General features: G+C 40.8%; 2 protein-coding genes and 1 non-coding gene across 3 annotated transcripts in view; all 3 read left to right on the forward strand.

Annotated features, from left to right (window-relative positions):
- Positions 1-21,344, forward strand: part of pik3c2a (phosphatidylinositol-4-phosphate 3-kinase, catalytic subunit type 2 alpha) — a 39,455-nt gene extending 18,111 nt beyond the window's left edge. The window contains exons 5-33 of the mRNA XM_072386358.1: positions 3,474-3,594; positions 4,695-4,806; positions 5,048-5,127; positions 5,767-5,830; positions 6,370-6,516; positions 6,593-6,626; positions 6,773-7,007; positions 9,123-9,245; positions 9,352-9,519; positions 9,766-9,883; positions 10,723-10,865; positions 12,290-12,481; positions 12,646-12,739; positions 12,881-12,975; positions 13,478-13,658; positions 13,756-13,860; positions 14,444-14,536; positions 14,822-14,951; positions 15,199-15,335; positions 15,898-16,067; positions 16,424-16,580; positions 16,905-17,014; positions 17,485-17,692; positions 17,795-17,919; positions 18,215-18,332; positions 18,426-18,507; positions 18,840-18,946; positions 19,065-19,190; positions 19,381-21,344. Coding sequence (XP_072242459.1) covers positions 3,474-3,594; positions 4,695-4,806; positions 5,048-5,127; positions 5,767-5,830; positions 6,370-6,516; positions 6,593-6,626; positions 6,773-7,007; positions 9,123-9,245; positions 9,352-9,519; positions 9,766-9,883; positions 10,723-10,865; positions 12,290-12,481; positions 12,646-12,739; positions 12,881-12,975; positions 13,478-13,658; positions 13,756-13,860; positions 14,444-14,536; positions 14,822-14,951; positions 15,199-15,335; positions 15,898-16,067; positions 16,424-16,580; positions 16,905-17,014; positions 17,485-17,692; positions 17,795-17,919; positions 18,215-18,332; positions 18,426-18,507; positions 18,840-18,946; positions 19,065-19,190; positions 19,381-19,563 — 3,758 coding nt within the window. The 3' untranslated portion in view covers positions 19,564-21,344. The remainder of the gene's footprint in view (positions 1-3,473; positions 3,595-4,694; positions 4,807-5,047; positions 5,128-5,766; positions 5,831-6,369; positions 6,517-6,592; positions 6,627-6,772; positions 7,008-9,122; positions 9,246-9,351; positions 9,520-9,765; positions 9,884-10,722; positions 10,866-12,289; positions 12,482-12,645; positions 12,740-12,880; positions 12,976-13,477; positions 13,659-13,755; positions 13,861-14,443; positions 14,537-14,821; positions 14,952-15,198; positions 15,336-15,897; positions 16,068-16,423; positions 16,581-16,904; positions 17,015-17,484; positions 17,693-17,794; positions 17,920-18,214; positions 18,333-18,425; positions 18,508-18,839; positions 18,947-19,064; positions 19,191-19,380) is intronic.
- Positions 21,345-22,377: 1,033 nt separating this feature from the next.
- On the forward strand, positions 22,378-26,275 carry rps13 (ribosomal protein S13). Its single transcript, XM_072386363.1, has 6 exons — positions 22,378-22,453; positions 22,988-23,036; positions 23,138-23,216; positions 25,276-25,445; positions 25,659-25,759; positions 26,201-26,275. The coding sequence occupies exons 1-6, from the start codon at positions 22,431-22,433 to the stop codon at positions 26,232-26,234; spliced, it is 456 nt and encodes a 151-aa protein (XP_072242464.1). The 5' UTR covers positions 22,378-22,430; the 3' UTR covers positions 26,235-26,275.
- Positions 25,888-26,018, forward strand: LOC140307842 (small nucleolar RNA SNORA19). Its single transcript, XR_011915871.1, has one exon. It is a non-coding gene; the product is annotated as a small nucleolar RNA SNORA19 (small nucleolar RNA).
- Positions 26,276-26,335: the final 60 nt, after the last annotated feature.

Genomic DNA, 26,335 nt, shown 5'->3' on the forward strand with positions numbered 1-26,335 from the left:
CTCATACCAAGTGTCAAGCACGGTGGTGGAGGGCTGATGATTTGGGCTTACTTTTTTATTTAGTTTTTTTAGCTACAGGACCAAGACACCTTGCAGTCATTGAGTCGACCATGAGCTCCTCCATAGACTATTCTGGAGTATTCTGGAGTCACTTATAAGACCATCTATCTGACAGCTAAGGTTTGGCCCAAATTTGGTCCTGCAGCAGTAAATTTACAGCAAAACAGCTGACGAAGAAAAAAATTGAGGTTTTACAATGGCCCAATCAGAGTGTAGTTCAGCCTGATTGAAACGCTGAGGTGGGACCTGAAGAGGTTACCTGCAAACATCAGTGAACTGAGGCAACGTTGTTAAGAAGAGTGTGCCAAAGTTCCTCCACAACATTTGAGAGCCTGATAACAACGTGCAGATTACTGCAACTTATTGTTGCTAAAGGTGGATTCTCCAAGCTGTCAAATCATGGAGTGTTTTTAGTTTTTCACACGCTGCTACTGCATTTTATCGTAGTTTTGTTGGATAAATAAGAGGTTATATTTAGCTCATTGTAAGAGCTGGTATAGACCAAACCATTTTCTCATGTCCTGATATATAAAACCTTAAAATGAAAAGGGAACGTACATTCTGTTTCTTATGACTATGTAAAAAGCGTCCTTCTGACCCAGACTCCACTCCGATCGGCCCATTCAACAACAGCAACAATCTATTGGTCTAAGTATATTTACTAAATACTTACTTTCCGGGCTTCACGCCCTCACTCTTGGTTTACCTGATATTCCTGCTTTATTCCTACTGCTCAGGTCACTCCCCAGACACATTTCCTTCTTTCCTTTCCTTTCATGATTTCTATTTCGTTATTTCCTTGTGTCGGCAGAGTGGTGACCCACATAGTTGATGTTTGGATTTCTTTGATTGAACACAAATCTGTTCTCCAGAACAAAAGGGCTCAGTTCTTGGTTGGATGGAAGGAGAAAGGGAGAGAGGATAGGAATGGTGCTTGTGTTTCACATGATCAACCTTTTTTTTTCCGCTCTGCATTTCTTTTACAGTGCAGCTCTTGTTTTCCTTATAGTAACTTCTCACTGTCCTGCTCTGTTGTCAAAGTTTCTTGATTCTTTCTTTGTCATCTTTTCAGAGACTACAGAGTAAAATGAAATGCATATTCCTTCTCTCCGTCCCTTCCTTTTCTCTCTTCCCCTGCTTTACCATCCACTTTGAATTCGGTCACTAATGAATATTTCATGTATGTTAACCAGTATTGAGATGCCATGAGCTTCAAGAGTTTAAGCAGAAAGGAAGATGACTTGAGTCTTAGGGCCTGGCTGTGAGCTGCTGATGTTCTTCTAAGGATTCTTTGCATTCTGTGGCTGAAGTGGGGAGATTTGGGGGGGGGGGGGGGGGGGGGGGGGAGAGAAAGAATGCACAGAGAGAGGGAGGATGTGAAAAGTGTAGGAACAGAGATCAAAATTGTGGGAGAGAGAAAAATGAAACAAGAGAAGAGGTGGGAGAAGTGAAATATAAACAGAAAGCCAAAGAATGAAATATATGGAGACAGAAGTTGGTGAAGGTGTTGACAAAAGTACAAATGGAATGCATGTAAGAGACAAAGCTGCATGGATGGATGAAGGAAGTAGGAATGTGAGAAAATGCTGGAAGTCGGGCTCAGAGAGAAGACACCACTGTTGTGTTTTTGTATAGTCAGGGGGCCCGCTGTCTCTCACAATCTTTCAAAAAAGGCAATAATACATCTGTGTGGAGAAAGATTTAAAGAAATCAGTCCTCAGAGCCCATAAGAGGATAAAACACACTAAAACCTACAGATGGTAGAAAACAGGTGAGTCTTTATCTTTTTTCTTGACCTTTGGGACCAAAACTGAACCTAAACTCTTCCAGAACAATGATCAGTGGGCAGGTGAGAATAAACGTTGTTTTCTTACAGGTTTTGGTGCAGTACTGTAACAGTATAGTTTGCTTCTCCTTGTCTCCTTTTGCCAGTGGATCAGTGTTTGACAGTCGGTCTTGTTACAGAAGCAGAAGTCTCTGTTTGCTCTGAGTCACTGGGGAATTACTGCTATCCTTTTCACATTTTTACCATGTTTGTCTTGTAGATTTAACAAGTGCTGAGTGACTTCTGGCTTTGCAAGCCCTTCTTGTCAGCTCTGCTGAACCAATCCTGCATGACAGCAGTTGGATCTGACCTCTGAACTTTATCAAAAATTAGTTATTACATATGATAATATAGAGTTATTGTGGTGGATTTATCTAACATCCTACTTAAATCCCAAATCTTTATACATGTGTGGATGTGCTTATGCCAGATTTTCGTCAATTTTTGACCACGTGTGACCCTGCCGAAACCATTCCCCATCCCTGTGTGAAGAGGACATAAGACCCAGGAACTTTCTCCTCTTTTAACTGCTGGTCAAAATGTCCTAAAATCTTTGTTACCATCTCAGAACACTCGCAAAGGGAGGCATGGTCTGTTTGATTATTTGGTTTGGTCTTACCGGCAGCACCACCATAAGCATCCAGGCATACAGGACGAAGCAGTAAGAAAAGACTCCATTCCTCTAAAGGGTGGTGGTCTGTTATTGCTGGAGTCAGGGGTGGCCTCCTCTGTGTTTGCCCATGAAGTAACCTGAGCATAGGTGCTTAGTTCAAATCTAAGATGTTTCTGTGCGAGGAGAGTCTGTATCTGTCTTTGTGTCAGTCAGCCTGTGTTTGTGTATGTTAAGAATGTGCTTAAACCCTCTGGAAAAAGTAGATAAACAGCAGTGCAACCTGCTTCGTGTCAGATTACACCCTCTTACGCAGTCTTCTCCTGGCTGGACACATCAGTTATCGGAGGATCGCAAACACACAAAGAGCTGCCCTCTCATCCCCCTCGGCTGAGATTATTATACAGCACTCCGCTGTAATTCCTTTGATTTGAGATATGGTTTATTTTGAATATGAAGCGTAAGTTGTTTTTTTTTTAAAACCCAACAGGATGTTTTACGGTTTGGGAGGAATTCTGATAAGACCTTTGGCTGATGTATTACACCTGCAAAAACAGGTCTTTTAACAACCACTGGAAATGTTAATGATTGCTTTAGGCAGGTCCAACTAAATGCCTAAACCTTATTATTCAGGAACATTACTTTTAATGGTTCTGAACTGCTACTTTTTCGATGCAGGTTGTTCACTCAGCAAACTATTACTTGTAAAATGTTACGACAGTATATGGTGTTCCAAGTTCTTCCAAATGCCTGTCGAAAGTCTCAGGTTTATCTTGTTGATATGCCCTCTTTTTTTGTTGTTTCAGCAGAAATGCGTTACACGTAGCATCAAGTTGTACTGATCTTTAAAAAGACATTGCCCCGTCTCTTCATCTGTTGATCCTTCCCTCTCCTCTGTCTCCTGCCACTTTCCTTGATCACTGTCTTTGAATTTGTCCCTGTTCCTGTATCATGCCCGTCCCTTTCTCTCCCCTCCAGTGAGCTCTCCAGTGGAGCTGTTGATCAGTCAGACTCTCTGCTGGGTCCACGATGACTTGGACCAGGTGGACTTCTCCAGTTATTTGCTCAAAGTCTGTGGTCGAGAGGAGGTGCTGCAGAAGTGAGTACTTCCAAAGCATTACCCTTTCAGGAACTTCCTGAAATCTCTTTTCCCATGCGTTTTTTTAATGGCTTTCATTTGTTTTTATGCCCTTTTCTTCGTCTATCACTCTTATCTTGGCACCCTCTCAGCATCTCATACAAATGGGACTGGTGGATGTTTTTTATATCTCACCCTTGAACCTTCTCCACTACCTCTAATCTAGGATACATGGGAAAGACTTCCCTCCTAACCAGCACTTAAAGGCACCATTACACCTAATGTGCAAAGCTGCTTATTTAATCTTTCATGATAGGAACTATTGAGTAGATGAATTGGCAATCATATACTGGAACTAATCTTCACAGCCTTGTTCTCGCCTAAATGCCCATGCTTTGTATAATCTTCATATTAAATGTGTAATCATCACAAAGTCCAAAAATATGTTCTTGTAAATAGGGTGTTGAGATTTATTTTATTTTCAATTACTTTTAAACACTCTTTAGAGCTCTAAACACACACAACGAACCAATGTGTTGGACCAACATGTAACTCATGATTATTACAGATCCATTCATCAACAATCATCTTTGTTTTATCTTTCAAAGTAAGGACAGCCCTCTCATTGTGAGGTTTGAAGTCATGCATCTTCGGTAAAATGCAAAACATTGGTCAGATTTGCTCTTGGCTGTTCATTTCATGTTGTTCCATTGAGAACTTTCCGCATGAATTATCGCTCAGTCATGAACTAAAATAAACCTTTGGTCATTCTGAGGCATTTCCAGTTTATTTTGTGTCTAAAAGATCTTTAGATGTGACTTAGGAAGACGGGGACACAGCCTATGACTTTTGAATTGCTTGAATTGTTTTAATCTTTGTTTCAGAACCCCTTGTTTATCTCCAAGATATGCACCATTATAATGAAATAACCTTTTTTGTTATGGAGAAATGTCTGACTTAAGAAGGATAATCCTCACCAACTACAGTTAAACATGAAAGCAAATCCACTCCACCAGAGGAGTCGTAATTCTTTGTTGTGCCTCTTTCCACTAACTTTTCCTGATTATTCTTGACTTATGGTGATATTTTTAACCTCGTGTCTCTGTCACTTTGGGCCACAGTAAACACAGCCTGGGCAGCCACGAGTACGTCCAGAACTGCAGGAAGTGGGAGAATGAGATCACATTACAACTGCTCTCACACTCAACTATGAGGAGGGACTTGGCACGCACTGTAAGTCACTCTATCAAGTGAGCATGTGAGCTTTTTGAAGGAGAATTTAAGTAAATTCTGGCGTTCAAGGTATTTGAGGATTATAGACTTGGTTTTAACCTTTGTCCCAATGCTGGACACTGAAAAAGCTTACTTCTTATTTGTTGAAATGATGTTCATAATTATATGTGATAATAAATCAATTTGCCTGTGTTTGGCCCGTAAGTCATTGATTTCTTTCTTTCTTTCTTTGTTTTTTTAGGCAGAAGATGACAACTCTCGAATAGACTTAGAGAAGCACCTTGGCCAAGTGGAAAGGCCTTTTAAAGAGAATGTCACCAGGTATGAAAGTCCTTCACTTTGTTAGAATTGGCTTAGTTCTTAGACATTATGTATTCTTATTGTGCATTTCTCTAGTGAGCCTATGTTCCCATCTTGTACTTGCCCACTCTGCTCATACAACACAATGCATGTCCTTAAATGGTCCGAGACTTTGAGATAGCATAACTGGACTAAATAACTGGGACAGATGAAGCTTCTCTATCTTGTCAGATAGGTCTGTTACTTTAGATACACACTTAAAACAACACACACACACACACGTTGTTTATCACATCCCAAGAACATGACGTGGACAGCGGTTGGCCTGTTCACATCACTAACAACTGGCCAATTACATTTGGTTGCGTGTAAGTCCAACTTCTGTACGGGGCTGGCTCAGCCTAAGAAGATAAATATGAACTATTTCCAGATATCGTGGCTCAGGCTGCCGGGTTTCCTGCGAGAGCTGTGTCACTCTGAGTCCAGCGCTGCCATTCTTTACCTGTGACCACAATAAATACTTTGTTTGAGCAACTTTTATTTATTAGTCACTTATTTTCAGTCCTGCTGGTCTTTTCATTAACTGAAAGAAAGCCTCTGTGCGCTCTGTCCTGATCATCTCCTGAAATAAGTCAAATATCTGTGTGTGTCTTTTTGCAGACAAGGCCTTGCCGACTATTTGGAAGGTTATCACAATCAAGTCAACATCTGCTTACAAAATGAGGTACATGTGGTCCCTGTGCATGCCTGGAAATGAAAAGAATGGAAAGTGATAAAGATGTTTTCCAGGGCTTTTAGTTTTGGAGGAGGAAATAAATCAGTGTGATGTAGTCTTATAGAAAGCTATTTTTTTCTTTTGGGGTACCCTGCAGCTATATAACAGTATTAGACCAGCTACTGTCTGTATACTGAGTAAAAATGCAATCGAATACTATGATAGCCAAGACATTGCTTCCTAATCTATTCAGTGTTTTTTCTGTCAGCTGAAAAACATTATAAACGTTAGCAGACTACCTCATTCTTGAAAATAAAACATCTGGTTTTTGACCTATATTTCTTATTGTGGGATCATTGAATACAACTTGAAGGTAGAACAGAGAGTCAGTCTCCACCAGTCAGTCCACTTTGAACCCGATGACTGCATCGAAGATCAGCTTGGATAACCTTGCAATAACCGTGTCATGCACAATAAATGGTGTACTCAAGACAGGCACAGATGTGAGAGATAAGCTGTACCAACCTGCTCTGTATCTTCGTATTCAGAGTACCCAGTACAAGACAGTGGACCGGGTGGTGCAGACTGTCAAGAACCTTTGCTGTGCTCTGGATGAGGTGGAGACTCAGGCCGTTACAGAGGCAATCAAAAGACTGCGCCACTCTGTCAATTTACCCAGGACACGCTCACCCAAGGTGGGCTCTTGACACATTCAACATTTCCTTAGTGTTTGATTATGTCTTTCTAAAACCAGCACATATTGTTCTCTAGATGGGGTCCACATCATCTGGTCAGTCATCAAATGGTAAGTTCTGTGCAAATGAAAAGTTACACTTAACTTCCGCTCAGTCCCTGTTATAAGCAGGAAAAGAAAAAGAAAAAAGTTGTTCTCGGATGCTTTTGTCGTGATATCTCTCTGGCCTCAAACTGATCCTCACTTGATCCCAACAGGTGTTTCCAGTCCTGTGGAGGAGAGCATGGCCTTGCTAACAAAAGCTGTCTACAACCTGGCCAAGCTCTACCTGCGCTCCTTCTGTCCTCCATCACCCTCCTTCAGCTCCCCTCCGTCGCCCCAGGTTGCAGATGAAGGGGAGGGGAGGAGCAGCAGAGAAGCTTCTGGCACCACGGACCACCTTCAGTTCACTCTGTTCGCCCTGCACGGCATCCCGGGCGCCTGGGTCAGCAGGTAAACAGTCAAAATGATGCCAAATCGTTCAATAGACGATAGAAAATTATTGTATTTGAGCAGAAAACCTATGAAAATGACTTTTTTGTTTGTTGTACATTTGTCAACGACCAGCATATAATGGTGATGCGACAATGGTCACATCTCACAAGCAACCATTATTATAGAGAGCAAAGAAATAAGTGTAAGAAAAATGTTTTGTTTTAATGACAATTCATTAGTAGTACAAAGAAGTGTATTTCTGTGATGCTACTCTATAACAGTGTGGTTTCTAGAGCTGTGCTGTCACAGCAGTAAGCCCTGTTTTCTCACACAAAACAGACGGCCGTGGTGTCGGCTCTTGTTTTTCCATGCCAGTGTCTAGTTTCACCCAGACTTTATCTCCCGTGTGCGTCTCAAGCAGAGCTGAGCCGAATTTTCCATTCCCAGCTTTGCTACGCATCAGTGACTAGGATCAGTACAAGGCTCATGTCATAGGTTTAGAAATGCTAACATTGTGCAGAAAATAGTTTTTATTGTCTTACTGTTGGAAAATGAAGTTCAAAAGCCATTTTAGTCTCTGAATTAAGTTTTCCTAGCTGCGGTTTTCTAGGAGTTTTGTTTTATTGCTGAGCCATAATCGATAAGTGCATTACATCAATTATGAAGCCCAAATAAGACCTTTTGTTGTTTAGATGCGAAGGTCTGATTAAAACTAAGCAGTATGAAATTAAAAAAGAAAAAGATATAGAAATTGTAGCCCTGGCTGTGAGATGGAAAACCGCCTTTGTTGGATTGCTTTGTTGCCTTCTTCCATGACAATTTTCTGGTCAGCCATTAAGGCCTTCGTAATAAGAGGCACTGCTTAATAGTAGGCCTATTTACTCTGGCACAGCCTCTTCCAGCAGCTATTTTAAGCCAGCTACAAATACCGCTGCAGTGACATGTCATACCAAAAACGCCTCAAAAAAATGTTTAGCTCCTCTCGACCCAAAGCCAGAAGGGACGCACGCAGGGAGTTCAGTATTTTCCTACCCAGATGAGTAGCTGTGCATATGCGTTGTGGTGTTGTTGGTACTATAATGCTGGCTTATTGAGGTCTGAGCATTTGGCATTACTGTGGCTCGTGTGTCATCCATCTGGAGCCTCAGTAGATGCCTAAGCGTTGCCAGCATATGAGACACCAGGAGTAGCGGTGGTGGGGCTGCCAACGCAGATGGCACAGGGCGGTGGATCGGGCAGGCTGTGGTGTAAAATGTGTGTCCGTCCTTTTGTTTTCACTCTCTACTCACATATATGGGTCTAGCCTTAATTAAAGCAAAGGTTACTTTTGGATTTATGGAACTAAAAACTTGGGTTTTATGGCATCACATCTGGAAATATAAACTCTTTAAATCTACACAGCAAAACATGCATCAGGAATGTTTTTTTTTAATTAGGGATTTGTGTATATTAGTAATACATAGGCTTGGTTTAAGTCCAAGAACTATGTATAGTTGGAATCATTTGGTGTTGATAGATGGCCCCGTCACACAGATGTTTTCAATTGTTGCCTGATTTACTGCTTTCTAGTCTCGAGTGTTTGGACCCACTCGGCTGACGTCTCCCACAGTGACGTGTATGACGCTTGCCTTGAGACATTTTCTGCACAGTGCAGTTCATGTGCAGAAAGCAGGTGCAACTAATAACATCCGTCATTGTTATTCCTTTTAAATGTGCTGTTAAAGGGGCTTGCTGTATTGTTTATGTTGGTTCGCTGACATGACTAACTGTGGCTTTTAAATAGAAGTGAGATGCAATCTAATTGATTCCACCAATGAATGTATTTTCTGCTGAACTGTTTGCTGTGAAAAAATAGGTATCTTAGGTGTGATTTCCTGGCAGGAATGCCTCAGTGTTTAAACTTGTGCAATTGTCTGACTAAGTCAAGTCAAGGTGCACCTATTACTTGTTTAGTGCAGCCTGACTTAGACCTCTTTTCAGCTCTGTCAGGGCAGATGTGAAGTAGCCAACCTGTATAATCACCTCTGAGTTGTCTTTCAGCAATACATTTCACCATCTGTTGAACTGTTTACAGTATATGGGCTTCTTTTATCCAAAATAATAAAGCACGCCTCATTCATTGTGTTGTTTCAGTTACGAGAAGTACTTCCTGGTGTGTTCCCTTACCCATAATGGGAAGAACCTGTTCAAACCAGTCCAGTCCAAGAGAGTGGGCACATACAAAAGCTTCTTCTACCACATCAAATGGGACGAATTGTATGTCCTGTTCATTTCCCTTCCTCTTAATCTATTTGTCATTCAACATTTTTTTCTAGTGTTTGCTGTCCCTATGTGCTGCTGACGCTATCCTTTTCTCTCCAAGGATGAATTTCCCCATAGCAGTAGCTGTGCTCCCACTGGAGTCCACACTGAGCCTGACTCTGTTCGGAGTACTGAACCAGAATGCCAGCGGCTCCCCCGACTCCAACAAACAGCGGAAAGCTCCTGAGCTTCTGGGCAAAGTCTCTTTGCCCCTTTTTGATTTCAGAGGGTAAGGACAGAGGAACAGCCAGTTATTGTGTGTGCTGTGCTTCGAGCTGTGTATTTCACCTGTTTTATGCAATATAAATGGATAATAAAGCTTTTCATAATCAAGTTTCTTATCCCTAAAAGTAAGGAATCCATATTCTTTTTGAATCTACATGCATGTAAAACAACTCTAACAATATAACAAACAGAAATACTGCTTGCACTCAATGTTCTTGTCCATGTTGTTAAGTGCTGAGTGTGTTTACAGAGTGCTTGCACGAGGCACCAGGCTGTTGTGTCTGTGGACATCTGCACAGGGAGCAGCTGCTTCTGCTGGTCCTTCAATCAGCCGCAAGAGGGTATCTGCAGAGAGAATTGTTCTACAGGTTGGTATAAACAGTATAATTTTGTTGATATCGTGAGATGTGATGTGCAGGGATTGTGGCAACTGCTCAGAACATGAATCACTGTGTCTTAGATACAGTCCACTCTTGGACATCAACACCCTTTTTTGTTCCTTAGGCTGCGTAATGGAGAACAGTTTGTTTGAATCAGTATAATGGGTTACTACATTACAGCGCCAAGGTTCTGCTTTAATTCAAGCGGGTTTACATCAGCATCGTAAATGTTGTGCGTTAGATGTAGTTCTTTTAAAAGATGATTCCTACAGTGAAGCCTTTGAACGGAATTGGATGGACATGAAGCCAAACTCGGTCATCAAGTTCAAGACTTTATTGAAAGTCCTTTGCTGCAGTTGTGGTTCTCTGCTCCTTTAGTCTGATCTCACGCTGAAACCATCAATAAATGCCAGTGTGTGGCTTCCAGTGGCGGCTTCACATGCGTGCACCGTAGCAGAACCGTTTCTAAGCTGAACCGATGAGGTTTTTATGCTTTGGGTCATGCATGTTGGGGTTTTTTTTTTCTTTATTTTGGTAGAGGTTTGTTTTGCTGCTCAGTAAATCCTCACTTCACTTTCAGCCCATTCCTCCACCCTTATATCTCCCTCACTTTCTGATGTAAACCAAATTAATTCTTAATTATCGTATTTCTGTAATGAACAAGAGCCCAAAGCCTCAAGAAATGTCCCTGTACTCGGATAACTTTTGCCTTTGGGTTAACAAAGAATCTGTTGTTAGTTGTGCACCAAGGAAGTAGTGTTTTCTTGATTCAAACTTTGGTTAGAAGATTAAACTGATCCCAGTTCTGGTATTTGTGTACCTATCAGGTGGATTTCCCCGACTCAGCAGTGGATGTTTTATATGTCGGACCCAAGGAGGCCCCCAGCCCTGAGCCCCACACGCTGGAGGAGCTGGACCCAGACCTTCGACGCAAGCTAGAGAAAATCTGCAGCCGAGCTTCCAATTTTGGGTAAGGAAATCATCCATCACCCATGTTTTTGAAAGTGTAAAAGTAGCGATTAACGCTCCTTTTTCTCTCTTTTATGTTATCATTTTTATATATTTGTGAGGACAAATTTGGTTGGCAGGAATGACTTAAGTTTAAGCACTGATATCAGTTAATGCTGCTAGAAGCGGTGATTCTCAGCCTGATGTGCGAAACAGATGTGCAGCTTCTGTGAATACAAGCGACTTGAAGCAACTGCTGGATAGTAAAACTTCTCCAATTTCAACTGAAATGTCTCCAAAATGAAACGACGCTTGCACTTTTCCTTTTAACATACATTTTGGTTGGTTTTGTACTTGAATTCTAGTGCTTAGCAGTATTAGATTTGTATGTACTTCCATGTATTTACCAGAAGGCAGCTTTCTTTGGCTTTCTCTCTTGCCTAAATCCCCTGGACTTACTAGGTCTGAGAAGAGATTTTAAAGGATGTGGCTGACTTTGCCAGCCTCAGTTCCCCATCAACGCCTGTATGTTGTCTGTTCTGGTGTGTCTGCTTTCGTCCAGCTGCTCTGAGCCCAGCTTAATGCTCTTTTATGCCTGCCGCCAGCCAAATCTCCTCTCCACACTGCCAATGTCCATGAGACTCAATAGCACAGAGCTCTCACTCACTGGGCTCTCGCCGCCTGTTCTCTGTTCGGTCCATTCATTTCTCCAGCTTCAGTGGGCACGCGATTTGTGAAGCTTTAAGTGACATGTTTTTTGGTAGGGTCTCGATCCTTGAAGCAGACATTTTCATTCACTAGCATAAGATCAGGTCAGTTTCAGGTAGGAATTCAGTCGCTGAGGGGTTTTTTTTATCCAAAAAGTGACCTGGGGATGTTCTCACAGAATTAAATTACACGCACTTGGATTTGTTCAACAGTTGGAAAGAAATTCAGTTTTTTTTTCTTTGGTTCAGCCAGTTGCCAATGTTGAGGAACTCCAGTTAAAACAATTATAATTGTATTATTGAAACGGTATCAGAAAAGGTTATCTGAGCATGTCGGATCTTATAAAAAGTTTTTATAGTATAAAAATACACGTGTTGTTAAACTGTCTTGAATAATTAGTCTGTTGTTGGGGATCTTCACAAGAAGTGGGGTTGTTTTTAAAATGGTTCTCATTTAAAACTGCAAACACATCACTTTGTAACATGTGGGAATAAGTATTCAACATTGTTGATCCTGCCTGATAAACTCTGTGGTCCAAAATACATTTTAACAGTCTTTTAGTTTATTTTCACAGTTCTGAATTTGAAAAGTTATCCTTAAAAGCTGGAACACTTTCATTTTTTTTAAGATTGGGAAGAAATCCAGTTAAATTGTGCTTAACTAATAAATGTTTAACTTTTTCTTTTAGCGGCTGCCATCTAAATGATCTTCCTTCTCTTCTCTGCTTTATTCCTGCAGGCTGAAGCGATCCGATCACCAGCTCCTGTGGGACCATCGGCTCCACTGTCGGAGGGACCACCCCAGCAGCCTCCCCAAGGCGTTGGCCAGCGCGCCCAGCTGGGACTGGGCCAGCATGGCTCACATCCACTCCCTGCTGCACCACTGGCCCGCCCTGCCTCCCGTCACTGCACTGGAGCTGCTTGACTCAAAGTATGTACTGTGCTCAGTACTTGCACATAAACAGTATCCTGTTTTTTTTTTACCATGCAATGCATTACATGGTAGTACAGTGTGGTATTTGTGCGATGTTTGTGTTCGTTTTTTCTAAGTGCAACAAAACAAACACTTGCCTGTCTAACTGTGTGTTTGTGTAGGTTTGCAGATACTGAGGTGAGGAACGTGGCTGTTGGTTGGATTGAGAAGAGCAGTGATGATGAGCTGGCTGACTACCTGCCACAGCTAGTACAGGTATGATTAACTGTTCAAAAATACCTACATTGCATACACTCTTCAAGTTATCTGTCATTTCCATGTAATTAAACTAAAACTTCTCATTTTCATCCACAACTTCAAATCAAAAATCCTTTTTCATTCTATTGTCTCCTCCAGGCGTTTAAGTTTGAGTGTCACCTAAAGAACGCCCTCGTCATGTTCCTGCTATCCAGAGCACAAGGCAACATGAACATAGCCCACTACCTCTACTGGTGAGTCTGGAGCAGCACTGAAACACCAACCAACCAACAAATTCTTAAGTGAATGGACTGGCTTCCAGGACTTATTTGAAAAGAAAAAAAAAAATCAGAATCAGTTCTTTCAGGAAGTAATTGGCTCTTAATCACTTAAAGAATGCAGTAATGGTAGGTGTGTTTACATAGCTTTTTATAGCCTTATTTATCAAACCTGTTAATCTTAATAACCAATTAAGACCAGAGTTTTTCTTTAGGGCCTTTATTCTTTGGCTTATTTCCCATTTAAAATCTTTAACTTCTCCAAACATCTTTTTATATTAGCAGGCCTGAGGCTATCAGAGTTGTAAGCTTAGTGTTGAGTTCAAATCCAGACACCAAACCGAGTTGAGGCCGAGTGAACAAAAAAGCATTATTTTTACCTGTAGAACAGTATTTTAATACTGATAAAGTCTTAAAGCATGATGATAAATGGAATGAAAGTGGCCCTTAAATGTTGTGATGTATGTAATGGCGGCAGGTTGCTAAAGGATGCCGTGCAGGATCCTACCTGGGGACGGCGCTATGAGCGGGTGCTGGGTGCCCTGCTGTGTCTGTGTGGAGCCAAACTAAGGGCGGAGCTGGAGAAACAGACTCACCTGGTCACTCTGCTGGGAGCCGTGGCTGAGAGGGTCAGACAGGCTGGGGGATCTACGCGACAGGTAAGTCTGTGTGTGTGTGTGTGTGTGCTTTTGTGTTAATGGCCATATTATATTTGGTTCTAATTTTGTGTGCGGGGTTTCACATTTTTATGCTTAGGTAGCGCTGCAAGACGGCCTGGAAAACATTCAGAACTTCTTCCAGAGGAACAGCTGCAGGCTGCCCCTGAGCCCCAGTCTGGTGGCCAAGGAGCTAAACATCAAGGTATGACACACACTCGCTACCGTTAATGGGGAAAAAAAGCATGTTTTTTTGCTATAGTCATTTGTTCTTTATGATTAAGTACACAAAGAGTTGGCTGTCGTAGATTATTCATATTAGCACTGAATAGAAAAACGCATCGACGAAGAGGAGAAGAAGAAAACTTTGATTGAGCTTAACTTTTATGCAGCAAAAATGGAACAACCACTTTAATAGAACCTTTGAGGTAGAAGCCTCCAGGGAAATAAACTCATTATGCAACAGTTTCAGTGAAATATTAAGCCCATGCACACATGTGTTCCTCATTTTACTTTTAAGCACAGACATGAAATGTCTTGAGTTGTAGATTCCTAACATCTTTGTGTGCTACATCTTTACTTGGCACAAAATGAATTGTGGGAGTTAAACATCTTCTAATTAGACACAGAGGATCGTGTGTAGTTAATACACCGAGCTTCCTTTGTGGCTCAGCTACCTGCAGGCTTTATGGAGGCAGCTACACTTTAATTGGTAATTAGGTAAAGACTTCTATAACACTCATGCATCCTTTCAGAGATAAGATCACATTGCTCGTGTTTGTGTGCAGGCCTGTTCCTTCTTCAACTCCAATGCGGTTCCCCTCAAGCTGGCCCTGGTCAACACTGACCCACTGGGAGAGGAGATCAATGTCATGTTTAAGGTACTCTACATAAGCACTGCAAAAGAAAGGTCAAATTTACCCAATAATCGGTCATTCAAACAATACCTACAAACTGGTTTGGTGTGTCTGTCACACACACACGCTCTGCTAGTTTAAGCCAGGGAGTTGTCATCAAATACACAGCCTGTAGTAACAAACAGTTCTTTCCTTGTCTCTCGTTAAAGAACTGCACCCCCTGGTGGCAGAGGTAGAATCCAACTAATCCCAACAATAGTTTGGGGTGCGTACGTTATCTGCCACTGTGCTCGTCTGTTTGTGTATCAGGTGGGAGAAGACCTGAGGCAGGACATGCTGGCTCTTCAGATGATTCGCATCATGGACCGCATCTGGCTGCAGGAGGGCCTGGACCTCCGCATTGTCAACTTCAAATGCATCTCCACTGGCAAGGACAAAGGTATCTGACAAACGCACACAGTCACGTTCCCATCTGTCAAATTTGATGTACCTTTATGAGCAAAGCATAGTTATTTTGATGAAGAACACGACCTTTCAAAAGCCACCATGTATCCAAACTGTTAAAACAGCAGTTTTTCTAATCTATATCAGTGGGATTGTCGAACATTTGTTGCTCAGTGTCATGGGCAGGTTCTGACTTTCTGATCATCCTTAGCTTGTGTCAGTAAAAGATGTTTTATTTTCAGGTATGGTGGAGCTGGTGCCGTCCTCTGACACACTGAGAAAGATTCAGGTGGAATACGGCGTCACTGGATCCTTTAAGGACAAACCGCTGGCAGAGTGGCTCCGCAAGTACAACCCAGCTGAAGACGAATACGAGAAGGTAAACACAAAGGATATGGAGGCAGTTGCTCATTTAAAGGAGAATCGTTGTGAAACTACCACAGGTAAAGCCCAAAGTTTGTGAAGTTTAAAGTGTAAGTGTTCATAGTGTTCTTATGTCAGATTCTTTTTCCAAAACATGTTGTGGTGTGGAAAAATGCTTGAATATGGAAGCCATTCTCTGTTTCTTTTGACAAAAGCTCACACTAGATATGCTGTTAAACTGTGTCAAACCGTGTCAACTTTGACCTAATAAGTGTGAAAACTTACACTGCCGTCTCAACCTCTGACCCTAAAGATTTACTGTAGAATTTTCATGTAATTACATGGTAATTACAGATAACTTGACCCTGAACTTTGGCTAAAGGCTAGAGGCTTTTGATAGTCCCTGAAGAAAGCAATATACTTTCTTTCTAGTTCCAAACATTTAAAGCCGTTTTATTTTAGCCCTTCCTGACATATCGAGCCATCATCACAGAACATTATTGCAGTTCTTACTTTGCAGCTGGGTCTAAAGGTACCTTCTTATCTCATCTCATCTCATCTTATCTTAATCTTTCTAGGCATCAGAGAACTTCATCTACTCCTGTGCTGGGTGCTGCGTTGCAACCTACGTACTTGGCATATGTGATCGTCATAACGATAACATCATGCTGCGTTCCACTGGTCACATGTTTCACATCGACTTTGGGAAGTTCCTGGGCCATGCCCAGATGTTTGGCAGTTTCAAAAGGTGATGACGAGATCTTATTTATACATGTGCTTGTCAGATCGAAAATGCTTTGGTGTGCTGTTCGGGTTTAAAGGTCTTCCATAAACGTGGACCAGGATGTCGATTGCCGTCTCTTTTGTTTTTTATCACTGTGTTGTTATCAGAGTGTAGTTTAAAGGTCCTGTATCAGCTGATTGCAACAGGAAATACTATTGCGCTACACATTTGGAAATGACGATACGTCCTCTTCAAATTGTTTCAAGTTCATGATAGAGATTTTAAAACCAGTGATCCATCCACAAGTCCTTTTCTGTTACTTTTTGGCCACTCCACTTTTTAGAAGCTCGATTAAAACTTCCCTCCTTCTTCCCCATCAGAGACCGAGCTCCGTTCGTGTTGACCTCTGACATGGCGTACGTCATTAACGGAGGGGAGCGTCCCACCAGTCGCTTCCAGCTGTTTGTAGACCTGTGCTGCCAGGCCTACAACCTCATCCGCAAGCATTCCGGGCTTTTCCTCAACCTGCTGTCTCTGGTGAGACAGAACACACACACTCACACACACATACACACAGACACAGACAAAGTTTCTACTTTCTTTTCATTTGCATCTACAAGAGCCAGAATAACAACTATACTACAAAGGAGCAAAACATAATAAATCACTGCTCCACTGCTGTCTCTTTTTCTAAATGATGTTATAGTGCAGCTGACTTTTAGATATTATTAAAAGAAAAAATAAGTAAAGAATTGCTCGTAGTTGCAAAGGGGTGTGTGTAGGCAATTATAATTAATTAAAGAAAATCTATTTTAGCTTGTACATTAATCGCTTTAAATGTATGTGGTCTGTTTGTCGTAGATGATGTCATCGGGCCTCCCAGAACTGACAGGTTCTCAGGATCTAAAGTATGTGTTTGATGCCCTGCAGCCCCACAACACAGACGCTGAGGCTACCATTTTCTTCACAAGGTGAATACATTGCTCTGATCTCACAGCAGTGATACACAGAAATCCCTCTCTGCTCCTGTCTTTGTTAGGGGGAAAAAAGCAACTTTTCTGAAATAGTTCAACATGTGCGGCTGTTTTTTTTTGGACAAATTTGGACAAATTTTGGACAAATTCTCTGTTTTCAGTCATGGTTAAAAGGGAATTCTTTTTTGTCTGCTGAAAAATCCACCAGATGGCAGAATAGGTGTGGAGGGGAGAAAGGAATAAGGGCTGTCTCACATTACAGCACGAAACAAAAAAAAATACACACACACACAGCAAAGAGTATCTGGCATTAACGGTTTTCAAAACACCAATCGCAATCACACTGGACTAAAATTACACCTGTTGACCAGAAAATATGTCATACTGATGTTTTTTGTTTTTTTTTACCTCCACCTCATCTCTCTTATTTCCCCGATGTTTTCTCCTGTTTCTTCTTTCTGTCACAGGCTGATAGAGTCCAGTCTGGGAAGTGTGGCCACCAAATTCAATTTCTTCATCCACAACCTCGCCCAGCTACGATTTTCAGGCCTTCCGGCCAATGATGAGCCAATCCTGTCTTTCTCCCCAAAGACGTACACTCTGAAGCAGGAGGGACGCATCCTCCATGCCTCCATCTTCTCCTTCCAGAAGAGATACAACCCTGACAAGCACTATGTGAGCCTTTGATTTTTGTCTTTGTATTTTAATGTTCCGACTCATATCTGAATTGAACTGGATTGTGTTAAACCAGATTGTCTCCCCGTTCTTTCTGTGCAGACCTATGTGGTGAGGATCCTCAGGGAAGGTCAGAATGAGCCACAGTTTGTCTTCCGCACTTTTGACGAGTTTCAGGAGCTCCACAATAAACTAACTATTCTTTTTCCTCTCTGGAAGCTGCCTGGGTAGGAGATCACCTTTATTTATACACCGCAATGTGTTTAAATCCTCTAATTATCCTTAATCCTCTTAATAGAAAACTGTAACAAAGTGACTTGGACTTAAACTGACAAGTCAGCTTCTTGTTTTGGTGGAAAATAATTTTCATCCTCAGCTAGCTTTATAACTCATTCTCCCAAACTACAATCGAGCTCTTTTTCAAATAATCAATCATGTGTGCAGCTAGAGTTTAGATTAGATTTTACATTAGATCATGCAAAATAGATCTAATAAATACCTCTGCTTTCTATATCTCTGTAGTTTCCCAAACAAAATGGTGCTTGGTCGCACCCACATTAAAGAAGTGGCAGCCAAGAGGAAGCTGGAGCTCAACAGCTACGTGCACAACCTGATGAGGAGCTCCACAGAGGTCACTGAGGTACACTCCCGAACACACACACTCAGTATAAGAATGCTGAAATGTTAGCGATTGGGATTAGTTGATTAAGTAACATCTGTTGTTGCATTCTAGTGTGACCTGATCTACACCTTTTTTCATCCAATCGCACGGGATGATAAGACAGAGGGTTTAGATACCACACCCAAAGCACCTGGTAAATACTTCAGCTTCTCATTTCCGTTCTTCAGATGTTTTGCCTTCCATTGTACCTGCTTTTAGTTGTCGTATTGTAGTATTCCTCTAATGGTTTTGTCAACAGACACACTATTAAAGAGGTTGGCTGTCGCTCAAGCGATAGAGGGGGTTGTCTTTCAATCAGAATGTTGTTGGTCTACATGTTGAAGTGTCCTTGGACAAGACACTGAAGCCCTTATTTCACTGTAAAAGCAACATCTTGTAGCAATAGTAGATTTTTCTTAGCAGACATTTTGAGTGAGATGTCTTTGTCTACTCTTGAGTGTGATGTGTGGTATCTGACTGTTTCAGAGCCTCCGCTGAGTCCTACTTCAGGTCGGGTTGAAGGAGAAGTGAAGCTCTCGATTTCCTATAGGAATAGCACTCTCTTCATCATGGTTATGCACATCAGAGACCTGGTAAACTCAACAATTATAAACTAGACATCCGGAGATGCAATTTTTCACAGGTTTATGCTGTTTCATTCTTCGTTTGATCATCTGTTGTCCCGCTAATAAACCATGTCCAACGCTAAAGGTTTCTGAAGATGGAACAGATCCCAACCCGTATGTGAAAACCTACCTGCTTCCAGATCCACACAAGACTTCCAAACGCAAGACAAAGATCACCAGGAAAACCAGGAACCCCACTTTCAATGAGATGGTAAGAGAACGCTGCCCAGAGAACGTTGCCCACGTTTAGGTACTTTGAATGCATTTTTGGTTTTCTAAATTTAAAAATGATTGAGTAGGAGGTTTTCATGAAAAAGTCTGTAAGTTGGACTGTTGTAGGCCACGAATTTGATTGTTAGGAGCATTAACTCACTCACTCTTCCATCCTCTCTTTCCCTCAGCTGGTGTACAGCGGCTACAGCAAAGAAACACTTGGTCTACGGGAGCTGCAACTGAGTGTGCTTAGCGCTGAGTCGCTGCGTGAGAACTACTTTCTGGGCGGCATCACGCTCAGACTCAAAGACTTTGACCTCAGCAAGGAGACGGTCAAGTGGTACAAACTAACGGCCGTTCCCTACTTCTGACCCCCGCCTGCCTCTGACTCTGCCACTCTGGACAACAACAGATGCATTCAGATCATATGGGAAATGCGATAGACGCGATCTTACTTGAAAATACTGGTCACGTCTGTTTCACTTCACAAAAACGCCACTCCGGAACTTAAGGGTTTGGAGATGGACCCTGATTTGCTTTGATGAGGGATTTATGACTTTACGTTTCAAGAATAAACAGAATTTTTATTTTTTTGATTTTGAATTCTAACAAACCAAATTCACCATTTCTTTCACCTGAATCCTGTTGTACTTGATATAATTAAGATCTCACAGCAGGAAATGAAAGTGCTTGTGGCTGAAAACGTCACTAATTGTAACAAATTACGTACATGTTGACCTAATTAATTTTATCATTAGTTTGCTTATTATTTATCCACAGGTTATTCCCATATGAAATGAATGTTCTCCTCCAGACGCACCCTCTAAGGGCAACAAAACAGGCCAACTTACAAGTCGAGAAAAGGGGATCCTGGTCTCTAGTTTCACATTTTCTTCCTTCCTCTAAAGCTAATCACGATTGTTTTTGTGACAAACAATCTCTATTTTCTGTCTCTTTTTCTTCGAGTATAACAAAGAGCTGTAATATTTTGTACATTTTGATATTAGAGGACCAAAACAGATAGAGAAGGGGCTCATTTTTACATTTTCCTTGTTTATTTTCTATATAGACGAATAAGAAACATCAGGTTTTTCTGCTTTGCGGTAAACACTTCTTGGTAGAATAGTCCGACACACCAGATTCGAGGAAATCAATAGTGACCTTACAATTCTCCCAAAATGTGCCAAACTTGATGAAAAGGACCGAAAATCAAACCACTCTCCCTAGTAGGGAGCAGATCGGCGTGCCTTTGTTTGTTCTCACAATCTCTTTTTAAAGCTCAACTTGGCCTTATTGCTATATGTATATTTTATTAACAATGTGCGATGTCATAATTAAAGAAAAAAAATTATATTCTATAAAGCTATATCAGTAGTTCTTCCAGCGTGGGTCTGGTGCCAGACTGGAACCATCAAGGTTCTTTGTAACAGTGGAATGTCACTAAATGCACACTACTAGGTCTTTCTTTCATGTTATTACTTGACTGATTTTCACACAGGACATCTTAAAGGGGAAATTGTATCATAAGCTTTGGAACACACTCTTGTCTGTGTTCTAAATAAATATTATGTTCGCCTAATAATGCTGATCAGATGTCAATTCAGTGGTTCTAAACCGTGATTAAAGAACCGAGTCCCTCCTGGAGTCTGGACATGAGGCTGTTTTAGCTCGGGCAGCAATACCACACTCACTGATAGTGGTGTAATGACGCCGTGATGAATAACTGGGCACAAAGTCAGCAATAACTGCAAATGATGTCCGGAACCAGTAAGCTTTGATATTTAGGTGGGAAAATGTTCCGGATGTCAGCTTTGATGTAAAACATCTTCACAAGAAGGGAAAAAAAAAAAGATCCTGTGCAAGAGGTACCTGCTTTCCTCTCCACCTAACTATAAATCTAAAGTTGATGTTTAATGGAGAAATTAAAATGAATTTACTAAAAAGGTTTTTAAAGATCTACAAAACAGTTATGTCACGCTATGAATATTAGTGACTTGATCTGCTCTTTTCGTGACTGTACAAAGAAAGCAAGGAGAGTGTATTAACACGGCCAGTTATTTATTCTTAATTGGTTCCCTCTAGCCCGAATGGATCCGTGTGTACTGTAATCCCTCTTTTTCCTAAAAGCAAAAATAAATGTTTTTTGAACAAACCTGAAGTGTCACTTTGTGTCTTTGTATGAAATTTGTGGAATGTGCTGTAGTTGAATAACATACATTTCACTTTAGTGTGCCTTCTGTTTTTATCTTTCTGTACTAAACTATGTGGTGTACAGCTGGATGAGGAACATCTCCACAAATAAAGATATGTTTTGTTGTTGAAATCATGGTTGTGTGTGTTTTTTTGGGGGGGGAGGGGTTTAGACTCTCCATATGTGTTGAGCTCAGTACAATAACTTAACTTGATTGCTTAACTTCTTGCTCACTTTAGTGTTGGAAATGGACATTACTGTTGAATTATAAACATTCTACGGTTCAGTTTACATACATAGGACTCTTGGGTATGTGGAGCTGGAAGTCAAACCACTCGATGTATAGCTAGCTCCTCTCATGCACATTCTCATTACTATATTAAAAATTATATTGGATTAGGATCCCGAAACAGGGCATTTTCTAAAGACTAGACAAGTGTGCCTTGTAGAAAAATAAATCAACAATTTCATATAGTTTTTCCTGTGTAAAGTTAATGACAGATTTAATATTTTGGTCCAATTCTAATTCCCCCACTTGGGATAGAGTGGCCCTTTTGAGGGACAATAAAGAATTAGTTTAGAAATAGTAATCCAAATGGCCTCTCAAAGCCTCCTTTAGGGAGCTAATAACCATTTCTCTTTGGTCTTTAAAAATACAAGATACTTTTGGTAAAGCTAAGAGTAGGAATTGGGATTGGGCCTTTGTCCACCCAGAATTTTATAGATTGGTATAATTCTTTTCAGCAGCGATAGTATAATTCATATTTTATTTTTTATGTCTTGAATCATGTCATAATGGGATAAATCATAATATGATAATAAAGTTGGAAAGAAATCTGCTGTGAAGACATTATAATGCATTAATTAATTACAATCCATTCCCGTATGTACCAGTATACGTAATGGCAATCATCAGGTTGATCGTTCGTAAAAAAAAAAAATTAAAACAGGAAATAAGCGCCTCTCTGCGTCATTACGTCATTTCCGACGCAGGCGCAAAATACCATTTTCTGTCGCGTGTGCGGCCTCTCTTCCTCTACCGCCATCATGGGTCGCATGCACGCTCCCGGGTGAGCTCCCTTTTTTCGTTAAAAGCTCGATTTAAATTATATTACAGCGGTTTTAGTCGCACAACACAGCTTATAAACATGTTATCCTTGACCGAGGACAAAAAAAAGCTTTTTAATATTTGGTTCTAAAGCGAAAAAAGGAGTTGGAAAAACGCACCTTCAAGTGGATGTCTATCTCCAGCTAGCCTGCGTTAGCCAGTTAGCACAGTTGCGGTCTACCAGGGTCTTATTCCTTAACTTTAAGTTAAATCTTATACTTAATTATAATACATGGTTTTTAACCAAACGCATTTTTATGTAGTGATACAATTTAATTAAAGCGTAACGTATGCTTTATCACGCGCTCGGTCCCGCTTTCACGCGTGTAAAGTTAACGTTAGCCGGCCTATTTACCATTATATGCACACATTAACAGATGCTGGAGCTGGTTTCCTTTCTTCATTTGTTATTGCCAACGGTTGCTTTTGCGTTTTCCGACCAAACTGTCCAGCTTTCTCAACTCGTCACATATGTTTTTTTTTTCCCATTTCACAGAAAGGGCTTGTCCCAGTCAGCTTTGCCATACAGGCGCAGCGTTCCTACTGTGAGTATACACGACATGTATCCCAGTTGCGAACTATTTTTGAGCCACTATGCGAGTTGATAATCCAAACCTCTTTTTCTTCCTTTTTTGTCTTAAAACAGTGGCTGAAGCTTACATCTGATGATGTTAAAGAGCAGATCTTCAAACTGGCCAAAAAGGGCCTGACCCCCTCTCAGATTGGTGAGTATTCATAATTGAAAGCAGTTCAGACATCGAAAAAACTTAACGGTTTCAATGGTGATTTCTCACCCACTGGATGGACATAGATGCTGACATTGGACTTAAAATTACGATAAATGTGAGGTATTGACAAGTACCGCTGACCATAAATGGTCATGCTTTGTGGAGTATTACATTGCCCCTCAGACCGACCTTCAAATCATAAGCATTTGACAAACCAGCGAGTTTAATTGGACTGAAAGATATGTTATTGTAAATTTTTTAAAACAGAATAATTCAAAGGGACAATCACACTTATCTGGAGTTGTTTTAACAAGTGACAATATCAATTTAGTATATAGATTTTAGGTATCACATTATTGTTTTGTCATTACTCTGGACACTGGTAATACCTATAAGACTATAGCCCTTTTCAGATATGAAATGTGCAACATTAATGGCTCCATCAGTCTTTTAAAGCGGCAGCATACACTCATACAGACATTAGTCGCATTTAGGTTAATGTTTGTCATGGCTTCATTCAGCCGTAACGGTCCATTGGCATGTTGAGAGATGTTAACCAACCATTTGAAACTGAACAGTGTGGCTAAGACTAAGCTAAGTCAGTTGTTTTGTTACCACATCATGTTATATCACCCTAATAGTGTTGGTGATGGTGTTTTTAGGTTGTGTAGGACTCTTTCATTTATTTATTTTTAACTTCTGTGTTAACTGCAGTTAGATTTTTGAGCATAACGATTTTCATCTGAAGAATGATATTCTTACTTCACCTGAGGACAATGACCCTGCCATCTGATTTGTGTTTGTGGGAGAAACTGCATCGTGACCAATATATGAACGATTATTCAGCTAAGATTTTCTCCGTTCATTTTGTTATAAACACTATGGAAAACTGAGACCATGTCTGGACTTCATAAATTCGTGAGAGCATGCTCTTCCAGTTAAAATTCTACCAAATCGGGCTTCTCAAAGCTGCACTAATTCGCCAAGATAATGTAGTCGGGGATTGAATCGGTCAAGCATATATATGCTCGACAAGATACAGATGAGCTTAGATGCTCTACAAGATCACCATTCAGACACCTCAAATGAAATGTCTGTTGTGAATTTGGGTATACCAACATGGAGGATAAACGGCAGAATGCCTCGGAACATACTTGGGTCAATAATTCCATTCCGCTTGTGCATTTATCGACTGGGACAAAGGTGGTCTGATTAAATAACCATACTGAGCATGAATGCTGCAATTCCAAGTTATGGGGTATTGAATTTGATACATAAATCTTATAGTCATACATTATCTATACAGGGCCCTGATAAGATTGTTACAAAGTGATGGGAGGGAGGAAAATGAATGTTCATACAAAACGCATACAGGGACCGTAAGCTAAATAGAAAGCAGTGAATGCTTGTTGGATGGACTTTAGTTTAAAAAGATTCCAAACAAGTTTTACAACTGGCAAACTAAACCACTGAGCCGATCAGTCCAGACATGACACTTGTTTGGTCAGCAGGTTTCCACCACATGACAAAACAATGGGTATCGTGGAAAAAGGGTCAGAATGACAGTGAGTCTCTGGTCACTGCATACTTGGATGGCACAAAGCTCTACGTGACAAAATAATCTGTTCCTGTTAAATTAGTTCCCGTTGTACTGTATTTTTAGATTTTTAAATTGAGTTGCATTAATTAACATGCTTAAAGGCCCTACTACACTGAGTAAAATCCCTTTTTCAGGTGGAAACTTGTTTGGAAGCTGTATTCACTGCAGGATGAATACTGTTGTACCTCAATAGGCACTGACATTTTATGTCTGATTCGACTGGATCTCATATTTTGTATCGGAGCTACATTGAGTTTTAATGAGGTTTTTTGGGGGGGGGGGGGGGGGGGGGCAGCCATCAGAGCGTTACCACAGTTTGTAACACCAGTTGCATTTACTAGGAAATGGTTTCTTTTTTTCTATGAAAGAACATGCAATGTTTTTGGAGTAACTTATTGAATATGTTGCCCCGGTATCAAGCATCATTGTCAGTTTTATGTTTGTTATCTTATTTAGGTGTGATTCTGAGAGACTCGCATGGTGTGGCCCAAGTACGTTTTGTCACTGGCAACAAGATCCTGAGGATCCTCAAGTCCAAGGGTCTGGCCCCTGACCTGCCTGAGGATCTCTACCACCTCATCAAGAAGGCCGTGGCAGTCAGGAAGCACTTGGAGAGAAACAGAAAGGTATAGCCTAGATATAAGATAACGGTTACATAATGTTTTACTGAAAAAGAGCCGTTTAAGTGTGGGCCATTACCGTTCTTTGTAATTTAATTAATTTGATTCAGTAATGACAGAACATTTTAACCTAACCCGTAATTTATACAGGTGGGTGTTTACTTTATCATTAAATATATGTTGTAGTTCTGCTTATAACATTGCTGTTAAAACTTGCAGGACAAGGACGCCAAGTTCCGCCTGATTCTCATTGAGAGTAGGATCCACAGGCTGGCCCGTTACTACAAGACCAAGAGAGTACTGGCCCCCAACTGGAAGTAGTACGTATTGCATCTCCATTAGAAAAGCTCGCCATATTTTACTGTAAAAATTCAGATTTTTAAAAAAATTTTCCTGTTTTGAAAAATCGACAAACTGACCAAGTTCAGACACCACAGTTGCAACATGAATGCACAAATCATTGTCCTACCCTTCATTATTGTAAGAGTGGGGATATTTCTGTTGTGCTAGAGAAAAGATGGAGGTAAATTAGCAGAATGGCTTGTTAATGCCTTCTCTGCCAGTCCCCTTCACACAATGAAATCATATAAGGTGTTCTCAGGTCTTTATGTTCAGTTGTATACATTCATAGTTGTACGTTCTGATATTTGTTTACACTTTTGTGTCAGGGCATTGAATAGATCTGTGTTTAGTCATTGGGTTCAACTTATTTTACTGTAGGTGACTGGGAGTTAACTTGGTTTTTCTCTTTCTGTTTACAGCGAGTCCTCTACAGCCTCTGCTCTGGTGGCATAAACTACACTTTTTGGATTAATAAAACAGTTTAAATTCGGAAATGCTTACTTGTCCTTTTTTTATTTCTTTCTGATGAAATAAAGGTTTAAAATAGTTGGGTT

This window comes from Leuresthes tenuis, unplaced genomic scaffold (assembly GCF_036924035.1).
Source record: "Leuresthes tenuis unplaced genomic scaffold, fLeuTen1.0.hap1 SCAF_5, whole genome shotgun sequence".
NCBI classification, from domain to species: Eukaryota; Metazoa; Chordata; class Actinopteri; order Atheriniformes; family Atherinopsidae; genus Leuresthes; species Leuresthes tenuis.